The 13,225-nt window shown below is 34.1% G+C and overlaps 1 protein-coding gene across 1 annotated transcript in view; it reads left to right on the top strand.

Moving 5' to 3' along the window:
* LOC136030879 (WW domain-binding protein 2-like) overlaps positions 1 to 12,268 on the top strand; it is a 34,311-nt gene extending 22,043 nt beyond the window's left edge. The window contains exons 3-7 of the mRNA XM_065709964.1: positions 642 to 816; positions 3,136 to 3,295; positions 7,011 to 7,169; positions 11,046 to 11,200; positions 12,119 to 12,268. Coding sequence (XP_065566036.1) covers positions 642 to 816; positions 3,136 to 3,295; positions 7,011 to 7,169; positions 11,046 to 11,200; positions 12,119 to 12,172 — 703 coding nt within the window. The 3' untranslated portion in view covers positions 12,173 to 12,268. The remainder of the gene's footprint in view (positions 1 to 641; positions 817 to 3,135; positions 3,296 to 7,010; positions 7,170 to 11,045; positions 11,201 to 12,118) is intronic.
* Positions 12,269 to 13,225: the final 957 nt, after the last annotated feature.

The following is a 13,225-nucleotide window of genomic DNA, read 5'->3' as shown; positions in this document are numbered from 1 at the left end:
ATATGATGTGAATCTACTCTCAAGATTGAATAAAGAAAAGGCCATTATAAGTCATGATGGCAAAGTTGGTTTTCTTTGTACGTTTACACAATACCCAACCAAACCATCTCAATTATCCTCGACATAGTCTACTACCTGCAAGAAGCATCATTCTGAAAAGAACTTGCGCTCTACTCACAGCGTTTGGTTCACTACATGAGATCAGAATTTTTAACACTGAATCAACAAATTTGTTTTATGAATCAGGATATTTAGATGAGGCTAAAAAATGCGCAAAATATAATATGTCTTAAAATATTGGCATATAAAAAGGAATTTGCTGCTCGAGTGGTCAACAAGCCTTGGAAGCCCAACCTTTCTTGATTTTATCAAAAGGTCCAGAGGAATCCATATTTGTACTATGCAAGGAGAGAATTCCCCGCAGAATCTTTCTAAGGAACGCCTGGGACAAATCAATAATCTTTGTTTTATTACATAGGTTCTTCATGTTTTCTATCCACTTGTCCTAGGAAACTCTTTTGACACCCATCTCCCTCCAAGTTCTAGACCTACAAGCTGATTCTTCCGTCTTTTCTTCTACTGTGAGTAGCAATCCTAAAGGGCATAGCCAGTATATTCTTTCAATGATATCTCTTTTTTAGGGTTGTCCTGGTTTGTGAGGACGTGTGCTTGGATCTAATCAATATTTCAAATAAACAGTTCAAAGGCAGGCGAAAAGGAAATCTTTATTTAACGTCACATCGTATAATTTTTCTCAATTCTGACAATGAAGATGATTTAAAGTCGTTTAGTATTCCGTTTGTCAGTGTAGAAGGAGTAAGTACAATTTTTGGCTTTTAGTTATTCATTTTTTTCTGTTTACTTTTTCTTCGAAATTTATTTGTATTAATCAAAAGCTTTTGTTGGAAAAAACTAAAAAAATTTCTTTGTCTATGCACACTGATTTGGATATTGTTCAAAAGTGCCATATAGCAATTCCCATACTTAGTTTCTTGTAGATCTTAAAAATTTTGGATTTCAAAAATTGATATAATTTAAAAAAAATTCTATAGTGAATGAATACTTAACAAACAATAAATAACATCCTTTTTGGCCTTGCTACAAGTATATCACCATACATAACAGTATATATGAATCTGGGTTTTAATAATGTATAAGCCTTATATCTGATTATTGAATTGAAGCATTATTTGTCAGCAGTAGACTACATTTTTGTGGTCAAAATGGACTTACCCTAACAAACCTGTTAAGTTCCTTATGTAGATTGAAATATAGTTCTTAAATTGTTTTAAAGAATTTTTAAGTTTAAATTTTTTAAAGATTCTTATGATGATTTAAGATTATGGAATTGAATTGAATTTATCTATAACCTGTTGTAAATGTAACAACCAACAGAGTATAAGTGAAAAAAAAGAGAAAAAAGCAAAAGAAAAAGACAGACAAAGAATTTATTCTCTACATCACTGTTGTCAAAATGGATCTACTCTATTAAGCCTGTTAAATCTGTTACGTAGATTGAAATGAAGCTTTTATATATGGGAGTTTTAAGATTTTTCAGTGTCAAGTGAAAATATAAAGCAAGGACACAAATCTGTAAAAGACTGAATTATAGAAACATTTTAGGCAACATTTAAGGGGATATGGTAACAGAGAATTTCTTGGGTGAATGTTCATAATTACCAAAAGATGCATTTTTATCCTTGTATTTTTCTAGGGTGTACTTTAGATAGCCTTGTTTTTGTATTACTAACAGTTAAATCTTTATACAATAGGCTACTAACAAAGCAAAAACAAATATTGCCTCGTATTTATAATAAATCCTGACGCAAACTAGGGACCCCCCCCCCCCAAAAAAAAAAAACAAAACAACAACAACTGTTATTACAATTCCTCTGAAAAATCTCATTCCCGCCCCCCCCCCACTAAACTATTAATAAATTATTCTCAAATTAATATGTGCCTAAGGAACTTGAGTGAATCCTATGCTTATGATCCATGCCTCACCACAATCCCCAAAACATACGAGCACTCACCCAATCACAAAATATATAAAAAAAAATCCCTTTTCACACCACACAAGAATAAAATCATTCAAAAATCAATCAATCGATATATATCTAGATTATTAGTTAAAATGAATGCTTAGCCTTAGTATTTAAAAACAAATACTTAATCTTGCTTGTGTATTTTATCCTTTGCCCAAATGGCTCTTCTTTTCCTTTGTCCCTTTTCTAATGGGATTTTTTCTAAAGCCTTAGGGTGACATAAATAGAGCAGGGCTAAGGTGATTGCATATTTTATTCACAATCTTTAATAGTTTTTCTTGAAAATTGATTGTTTTCGAGAATACAGTCTCTGAGAGTCATATGTCTTATGCTTCGGCCTTCTCAATTTGTGAGACCCTTGATGGATTGTGAGCTAAGTACCCAGGTAACCCTTTTTCACTTTTATGAGCATATCTAAACATTTAACCATACCCTAATATCAGGTCACATCTTACATAAGGCAGGGGAGATTAGAGTATTTTGTTTGTTTCTTAAATAGTTTTGTAAACTATAAACTGGTTTATTTTTCACCCAAGAATTCCTGCTCTTCTATTACTTAGGATTATATATTAGGTCAATCTCCTAGAAGTTAAATTATGCCAGTGCTTCTTTTGAAGATCTTAATAGGCTGTGTGCTAAAGAACCTATAGTCGAATCTACCCACAAAATAAAGACTGCGCCTTGTATCTCCCCCCATCTATGCTTACACATGCTGTCATCGCAAATGCTTGAAGTACAAATGAACATTATAGTATTTAGGTTTTAATTAAATGAAACTTTCCTGACATACTGAATGCTTAAGTAAAATCCTTGCTGTGTCTGTTTTATTAGTCTGCTATGATGGAACTTCATTAAAAGGACATTCTAGTTCCTATTTTATATAGTCTTTCTCTCCATATAAAATGTTTGTTCTTGCCCCTCCACCTCTACCTTACCCTCTTCCTGTCCCTTGCAAAAATAAAGTTGCGATCCTTTTCTTTAGGAACCACATAGAAGATAAACTGTAAAATTAAAAATTATCTCTATTTATTGTGAACTATATCTTACATGTTTGTTTTTGAACAATAATTTAAAGCAATATAAATTTTAGGTTGATCTGGTGCAGCCACTTTTTAGTGGTAACTATTTAAAGGGTAAAGTGAAGGCCCAGCCAAATGGTAACTTTGAAGGTGAAGTCAACTTTAAGCTTTTTTTCACGCATGGTGGTGCCACCGAACTGCGTCAAGCAGTGCTTTCTGCTGTTACCATGGGTAAAATATAAATATTGTTTTCATATGTTTCCACCTATTTTCTTTGCATACTGCATGATTCTGTGTTGGCTCAACACTACATTTCAATCATGGTAGCAGTAACAGAATAGACAGTAGTAACAGACCAATTGCAGAAATTGAAAATATATTTTTCCGAAAAAATGAGCACTTTTTTTTTATTTTCACTAAATTTTTGTTTCCTTCTCTTACTTAGGTAGCCTAGAGTTCAGTAAAAATAACAGTTTTACTTCAAGTATTTTTGCTACCGAAAAATAATAAAGGAGCTATAGACTATTATATAAATAAGGACTTAATGGATCAAGCATTTGTTATCTTAATATTGAGACGAAATACTGGTTTTACTATCTTGGAGTATCAGTGTACCTTTGCCAAAAGACAGGCTTTTTCACATATTTGAATTCACACACTCACGAAAACTATATTATTGTTGCTCTTCTTGACACCTTAAGATTAAGTTTTTGGTTATGAAAAACTAGTTTTTAGAGGTTTTTTTACTTTTTTTAGAGGTTTTTGGTTTTTTACTTTTTAGAGGGGTGTTAGTTGGTGTATTAGCGACATCTATTCTAAAATTAAAAGCTAGATGGCGTAAATGTAAAAACTCCAGTGTGTGTACCTGCAATGGTATTGGGCTTTATAAATTTTAGCAGATTTCAAACCCAACTATTTTTAATTAAAGTCAAACCCACGTTTCTAAATGCATTAGCTAGTACATTACCTTATTGTATACCTCAGAGTTTGAGAGATGTCAATAAATAGTAAGTGTAGAAATTATTGATAATCTATTTTGGGCGTTACGGATTGTAATGTTTCAATTAAAAGTTAAAATACTTTTGAGAAAAAAGATAAAAATGAGCTTTCTAGTAAGAATCCAAATCATATTTTGAATTTTCTGCAAGCAAAGTTCATATTGAGTTTTTCAACCCAGGACATGGAGGAAGAATAGTTTTTTGGGTAATTTTATCATTGACTTTATTGGGGTATATTAGTCAGAAAATTTGAAAAAAAAGACACATTTTCTCATTAGATTCTGAAAAAAATACGTTCTCCTCGGTCTCCTCCTAGATTTTCATGATCTGACGCCACTGAGTATACGCCTTTTAATGATGATTATGTAAAATTTTCCAAGGGTTAATCCTTCTGAAACGGAACTTTAAGCAGCCAATGCCACATAGTATTAAGTGAAACAAGTTACCTGAACTGAATTTGAATTAATTAAACTTAGGAAATACTAATACAACATTCAAATACTAATAAAACATTCAAACATTAATGAATCTTGGGTCTTCTTCTTTGATTTAATCATACAAAGTTAAATAAAAGCGTAAAAAAATTAACTGTTGTAAAATATATATTCCTCAAAAATTATAATTTATTTTTTAAAATCAAATTAGAAACGGAAATGAATTATTTATTTGTTCCCATATTTTCTCAACACCTGAAAATACTGCTAGTCTCATATAGCCTTGAGCTATGTAGAAAAAAAAACGAAAATACTGTAACAATTGATAAAAACTGACTCACAAACAGATAAAAGTAAAGCAAACAGGAAATACGATTCATTGATACTAGTTGCGTATTATAAAGTAAGACCTCTATCATTTTTTGGTTAGTTTTTTTTTTGTATAGCCTATGACCATGCCATATAAGATTGTTAGAGGGGGGTTGAGGAGAATTTGTCAAACTGTAAACCAAATCGTGATAATGTCCATTAAGTTATTAATGTAAAAATGCAAAATTAAAGTCAAAACTATTTTCCTAGTAGTGCTAGTAGCTGGCATATTATCATATTATTAGACGTCTTTATGGCCTTTATCATATTATTAACGTCTTTATGGCCTTTATCATATTATTAACGTCTTTATGGCCTTTATCATATTATTAACGTCTTTATGGCCTATCGCAGGGTAGGAAAGTATTAATAAATAGTTGAAATTGTTGAAAGAAATTAATTTGGGACGTTGAATGACTTTCATATTTCAATTTAAATTAAAATATTATTTAAGGAAATAGAGAAAAGTGTGCATTCTAGAGAGAACCCAATTCATTTTTGGATATTTTTGCAAGGAATGTTCATCTTGGGGCTTTCAACTTTGCTGGACACAGGGCATTCATCTTCTCCCATAAAGGGAACAGTTTTTTGAGCCTTGTTTTCAGGCCACGCACATTCAACACGGGTTGTGCAGATTATCGTATTGAGTGCCATGTTCAGCACCGGTAAATGTATTCTCAGAATCTATGTTCAACCATGTTGTTCTGGCATGTTACAATTTTCAGGAGTCCGTTTCCAATACTTTTGGAAATTGTAACATGAAAATGCCTTAAATTTTTGCTGGGTTGGACACAGAAAATCTGAAAACGATTTTTGCCGTACCTGCCCAAAACTCGCTTCAAAAACACGTTTACCTTAAAACACAACTTTGGTAACCATAACAAGGTGTTATAGACTAAAACAGGCTTATAGAATGAAAATGGGCATAAAAATAGCAATCTAAAAGTGTTTCTTTTGTTGTTTTTGTATCTCTCCTTCTGAAGAGCTGCTATTCTTGACTTTTACCCTTTGTTTTAGTTTTTAAATTTCGGTGGCTCAAAATGGTCGATTTTTCATCCAGTAGAGCCCCCTAAAAACAATTAGAACGAGTCTTGCAACGACAAACAGTTATTTTTGGTGAATGAACCGCCACTCAGTTTAGGCAAGTATTTTTAGAATAAGAGAATGTTGAATTTTGAAATGCTTAATCCTTGAGAAGCTTGGTTGGTATAGCCAAGGTATTAGGAGACAAATTGAAGACCATCCTTCTAATGTGTAAAAAAGCTAATACCAATCAAACATTTATGATATTATCTCTAAATGTGAAATTTTTATTACATTAAAATTTTCTTTTGTTATTGTAAATATTTGAATAAAAAATTTGTTGAACTTATTTATTTAATTTAGCTTAAGAACTATACTTCAATTTAAGAATATTTGATTACATCATTTTTATTATTAATAAATTTTAATAGAAAAAGGTGAATATCTAATAAAATGCGCTAAAGACATGCAATTAGGGTCTACTGAATTGTCTTGCCTAAAACCAAATTGGCAACAATGGAACATTTGTGTTTAGTCTAATAAGAAAAACTAGGTAGAACCATTGCTTGCATTTGTATATGACTTACAAATCATAGTTTAAACATGTCTTATTGTAGTTAATAATTCATCTCAATTAAAGCTTTGTTTGAGTTTCAATTCCCTGCTCTTAAGTTTATTTATATGCTCGACTCTCCTCTCAATGACACATTCTCTCGGAAATAAATGTATCATTCCAAACAAAAGTGTAAACATGTCTGAATATTATGCATTGTTATTCAAGGAGGTGGGGTGCAAATGGAAAAAAACATTGTTTCATGCTTAGATTGTAGACAAATCTTTCGTTGGATCTTTTGGGGATTCTCCATACTATTTTATTTTTGTTTCTCGCCATTGTGTTTTCTATGCCAAATTGTTTTACATTCTTTTTAATTGTTTCTTGCTTATTGCTGTTCGTGTTTTGTTTTTAATTCTTGTTGCCTTTTTATTTTGAATTAGAAATACTAATTTTGCCCATCTGGGATCGTGAATGACATTCTTTAAAAATAAGTTTGTTGTCTTACCCTTCTATGTGTGACTTTTATTTCCAAAAATTGCATACGCTCATTTCTAACTTTATTGAAGCTAAAGATCATGCACCTGATCAGATGTTTGATAACCCGCCTCCTTACGAAGCCCCACCTCCATATGGTTTCTTTGACGCTCCAGCTCCTGCTTACAATCCACCACAAGGGTCCTACTATGGTTGGTCAGCTCCCGTCGCTTCTGTTGCCTCTGGACCAGGTATACTAACTTAATTTTTATAGGGCTAATTATAATGCTCTCAGGTCAGTGGTACTCGACTGATTTCAGGGCATGGCCCAATTATACATTTCTAATGTCCAGATCCCCCCTTGTGAAGTTTCAATTTTGTTACTAAGAATGTTATGTGTATTCACCCGAAGGAAGCTTAAAAGGCCATTAGCTTAATATATGTTTTGAGGCGTCCTCAAGGTCTATTTTATGCTAATAAAAAATATTATCTGTATAAAACGTGGAGGTGGCATCATCCATGTGAAAAATGTTATTTGTTCAAATTAAGGCACTTAAATATCGTCAGGTAAAGGGTGAACGTCCTGCCCGTGACCCACCAAAATATTGCCATACGGCAATCACCGGTGGTGATTGCACTCACGTTGGGAATCATGGCTCTAAGTACACATAGGAGAAAAGAGAAAGTTGTCTTTTCAGTAAGGCTCTGACAGGAGCGAAATTTTTCTCTGGATTTCAGTTTTCCCTTTAATCCCATATATTGAAATGTTAATGTGGTGGTGAATATTTGGATAACCTCTGTTGTTTATTACTTTAGGTTCAGGCACTGTGAGGTCAAATAGGTTCAAGTTTTATCAGGCATTTTAACATGTTTTTTTATACACTACAGCAACAGCTAAGTAAATTTAAGGTTATTTTTTTTTCCTAAACAACAGCTGCTCGGAAGACTCCTGTGTGAACCTAATGACAATTAAGTGATTTTTGCTTTCACGAATATTGAATGAATCTTTTTCTGTCTTGACCTTGAGTCACAGTTTTAAAATACAGTTCGCTGAACGTCCAAATGTTTAGAATAAATAGAAGCTTCTTGAATCTTCTTTTTGTTAAAAATCTTCATTAGGCCTCTCCTGTAAGGTCTTATCGGGGGGGGGGGGGGGGTACCAGGTTTAAATTCCCCTTCTGTAATTTTTGTCCAACTTGTAAAAACTTAACAAAATACATATAGTTTTTTGGGTGCGTTTAAAAAATGCATAAAAACCCCTGGACAAAATACCCTCTCCCCCTCCCCCGAACAACAATGCTGGATACGCTCAGTTTAAATGTGAGTTACTTTTAGCCTTAAGGATTTTAAGTGGGGGAATAAATTTTGTATATGTTTAGTATGACCTTTACTTATGTATAACATCAATTTATACATGAAAAAAGAATTATCTTTAAACATGATCAAAATATTCGATGTGGTAATAAAGCTGTTTTCACAGAACGTACATAGTTTTCTGTGCTAAGTGATTAAATTGAGTTATGTTAAATTTAACATTTCGAAATTAAACAAGTCCTTTCACATAAGCTAGCACTAGTATCCATGAAACCGTCATAGTCCTATTTTAAAGTTATCACGATCATCATAAGCAAACTATTCAAAAGCTATAAATGTGTAATGGAGATTCAAGTCCTTATCGAGTGTGAAAGGCTCATTAGAAAAAGTTCATTTAATTACAAGTTCCATTAATCTTCCATCTCTTCCAGAAAATTTCATTCGATGCTACTATGTATTGACTCTTTCCTAACGTAACAAATCTTATGTGACACAAAGTTATATAGGCCGCCGGAAGGACGGGCAGATGTCAGGTTAGCGGGCTGAAGAAAGTTAGAAGAGAGTTAAAAGCTTGTCACGAGCACCATTAACATATTGATAAAATAACGACATGGTTGAATTAGAGATCATCATCACTTAAAAATTAAACACGGGCAGATGAATTCAATCTTCCCGAGGCCCTTTGAACGGGGTGGTGCTTCTTAAGCTCCGGACACACCAAGCTATTGCTACGATGATTCCCTCCACAATTAGTGCACTTAACAATCTGAGAAGAATATGCTTGGTCCTTGTTAGTGTGATCCCCTCTACATTTGTTACCTTTAACAGGGTTCTTACAGCCCTTACAAAATGCCCAAATCCTTGGCAATTTAGGCACTGCTTAGGCTTTTCAATTGGGAGAGTCACTCGGAAAAGGCAATATTCAATCTTGATGCCAAAGTCGATTGCGATATCAGGTTCTTCACTAGTTTTAAAGTTCAGCTGCACTATTCTATAACTTCCGTACCTTTTCGTACTTACAACGCTGCTATCAAGCCCTGGAATCTGGGAGACATTATAATCAGGATTCATCTTGATAATTCCGTTAAAAGGTATTATCCATTTAACGGTATGTCCCGGTCGTCATCAATGACGACCGGGACACTCAGAGAAAGCGACCGGGACACAGGGAATGTTCGACTAGCAATCACCATCAACAAAGCACCGGGACACAAATGACGACCGGGACACAGGGAATATAAATGACGAGCGGGACACTCAAAGAAAAATTACATACCGGGACACAAATGACGACCGGGACACAAATGACGACCGGGACACAGGGAATATAAATGACGACCGGGAACCTCAAAGAGAAATTACAGACTGGGACACCCGGACACAAATCACGACCGGGACACAGGGAATATAAATGACGACCGGGACACAGGGACACAACTATAACGGGGACGCCGGGGGCACAGGCGGGATATATAAATGACGACCAGGACACAGGCATTATTCGAATAGAAATTACAGACCGGGACACAAATGACGACCGGGACACAGGGAATATAAATGACGACCGGGACACACAAAGAGAAATTACAAACTGGGACACCGGGACACAGGGAATATAAATGATGACCGGGACACAGGGACACATCATTATAATAATGAGGTATAGATCTGAATACAGATTGTTTTTCCCATGGACAATTATGTTGCATGTTCAAGAGTCAGTAAACCTGACAATCCATTTATATGCACAGACAATTGAACAGCGAAGAATGAATTTATTTTGAGTGAGATTTTTAATATGTTTCATCGATTGTTTTTAATTGAATGAAAGAGACATTAACATATAGTGTGTTTTCTTCATTAATTTGAGATTATTTTGAGTTAAGTAGCGGTCTCGTAATCTTTTTTGTTTTTTAATCAACAGCAAAAATAAAAAGAAAATTAAGCCTGAATCCTAGATAGAGCATAAGATAACCATCTAATAGATGTTTATATTCTAATTATTACTGGTGTAGAAGACATGCAAGGTCGTATCCAGGGGAGGGGTTTACTGGGTTTGACCTCTCCTGTAAAAGTTTTGCCCGAATCCTAAAAAAGTCAGAAATATTCATATAAACAAATTTATGATACGTTTTTGAATTTTTTTGTACCCCTCCTCCCCCTCCGGTCTGAACAAAAATCTCGGATACATATTTGAAGACAAGATGCGGAAAAGTGGCTTGTGAGTGAAAATTTTGAGCCTAACTTTCACGAAGTCTTCATTTCCCGTTTGCCTAGCAAGAGCTAGAAAGTAGGACTTTTTTAAGGCTTTGGAAAATTTGTCCGAAAATTTTCTAAATTAGTAAATTTTTTAGTTCTTCTGTTCCAGTCTCGGAGAGATAAACACAACGCTTAAACACCATAAACGTGAACTTCAAATATTAGCAGGACTTTACCATTTTTTGTACAGTGATACTGCCTTTGAGGATGCTTACAGTTTTATTTATTTTAAACAGAAATGGAAAAGACTATAGACTTTTCTTGTTCATGGATCTGTTGTGATTTTTGAAAGAATAAAAACTTCGTATTTATTTGTTTTCTAACTATTAGAAGGATTGCTCAGCCTCTTACTAAGATGAGCTGGAGGGATACTGCTGAAAAATGAGCCATACTAGCAACAAAATTTGTTTTACACTGATTTTTATAGTACATACACCTGTGAGCTCCAAAGGAGAGGTGGGGGGTTAAAGACATTTTCATATTCCCCTGAAGATGGTCGAAAGTTGATCCATAATTTCAAAGAAAATTGTGTAAAATAGGCAATTTTGTTTCAGATCTACAGGCTGCCGAAGCTGCAGGATGTCTAAACGGAGGTCAGATGGAGGATGGCTCAAAGGTTTCAACTGAAGCAGCTGCCGCTTTCCAAGGTGTTCAACCATCTGCTTCTAACTATCAGAACGGCCCTCCAGACTATGCTCCTCCGCCATATGTATGTTATCTTTTTTGCTAAAGATCGTTTCTAACCCTTTATATTTACGGAGTAATCTCAGAGAATCTACTTTAACTAGTCTAAATCGGTTGCTGTAATACAAAAGGCACTATAAGTCTTTTTTTTTACCAATATTGTACACTAATCTGTTCATTCTATTGTTTCGTACCAGACTTCGCTACCAAAACACTTAGAAATGAATGTGTTCTTTCTCTCAAAAATACATTGCATTCATTGTGTATAATATAACCTATTAGGCATCGGATTCGTTTTGTATTGTATGTTTGCATATTTTCTATGTGCATGTGCTCGTTGTGCCTTTTCTTTCCGAAGCTCTCCATCGAAATATATTTTAACATATTTGCCATTACCAAATCTTACTGTTAATTAAAAGCATATACCTTTTGACGTACAGATATCAGTTTTAAAGGCCTTGAAAGGTTCACAAGAACCTCGAATTTTTTTTTTCATGAAAGATTTGTCTTGTATAAATTTCCAAGACAAATTTGTCTTGTATAAAGACTTTCTTTATCTTGACGTAAATACTTGTGAAACCCCACTGGCTGTACAAGATGTAGGCCTATGACAAAAACGAAGAACAAAAAAAGTACGAAGAAAACCAACCTCAAGTACGAAGTACGAAGATTTTATTGTATACATATACATTACACATACAAGTGAAAATTGATTATTGTTGATGTGAGCCTTAAATGCGGATTTGGAATTTTGTGAGACGATGTCACGAATTCTGATATAGTATGATGAATCTGTTTTAACATATTTTTCTTTTTACTTTCAACGATCCAATAAGACTGGTTTTTAGCAAAATAGGGTTTTCTGTCTTCTTTTTTTGAACTTTTAAGGGCCACGGAAAGTATCCAGGATTTTACACTCTTTTAACTCTAATTTTTTTTACAGAGTGAGGCGCCACCTAATCCCAAACAAGACGGCACCCCTTATGACTTTGGTTAAGAACAACGTTTTTGGTAACAACGCTTTCACCCATTCTTCAAAGGAGTTACTATTTTCACAATTCTATTTATTAATATATTTCGCAATATTTTATAATTCCTGTATTAACTTTTAGAGACTTAAGTTTTTTGCAGCAGTCTAGACAAGCAAAGCACTTGACCTGTCTGCAAAACTCTTTTGTAGAATCTTTAGGATTGCTCATTTTTTTCTTTGCTTTCCAACTATTGACAGGGTTTGGTTGGTGATCATTGCTCATTCCTGTAGCTATATAACTTTTAGGGACTTTCCGTTTGAGCGTGGAACAACCAAAAAACAGGTCCTTAGAATGCATTGAAACAACTGCACCCTGACTTCACAGGTGTATTTCTTCATTTGTTTCTAGTGGAAAATGGGAGGGACTTAATGGATCACATGTAATTAATTCTCACCTGTATCCACGCTGGGATACTTTTTCAAGTATTCCACTCAAGAAAATCGCTTCTGACATATAACATTTGAATATTTTCTCACCTATATGCACTCTGATAGAGATAGAAAAGCAGGGGTCGGCCCTGTTCAAAAAGAAGGGGTTGACGGAGATTCAAAGAAAAAACAGAAACGGTAAAAAACGTCGATAAAAAAACAGAACAGAAACAAAGAAACGGAATTCCGTTTTTTTTTACCGAAAAACAGAAACAGCTGGTTGTTTTTCTTTTTAATTGTCTTTTTATAGATATTTCCATTTTTTCCCGTTTCTTAGGCATATGAAATTAAAACGAACATTGAAAAACATTGATCAATTAAAAAGACCACATATAAAAAAGGACCAAAATTCCCCCCCCCCCTAAACAACCAACCAGTCCCTAGTTCCCCCTCCCTCCAGCTGAAATTTAGTCTCTTCCAAAATTTGATCAAAACTAAGGTAAATCTGCATAATCCAAGCATCAACAGAAACAGATTAACATATTCAACTTTCAATAAATAAGCATTACATATTGAGACATGACGATTATGACATGTAACTCGTGGATTATCAGAGTGTATTCGATAAACAGCAAGGTCATGTGAAAATTC

This window comes from Artemia franciscana, chromosome 1 (genome assembly GCF_032884065.1).
Source record: "Artemia franciscana chromosome 1, ASM3288406v1, whole genome shotgun sequence".
Taxonomy (NCBI): Eukaryota; Metazoa; Arthropoda; class Branchiopoda; order Anostraca; family Artemiidae; genus Artemia; species Artemia franciscana.
The sequence above is the reverse complement of the archived record's forward strand: the minus strand, read 5'-3'. Positions and strand labels throughout refer to the sequence as shown.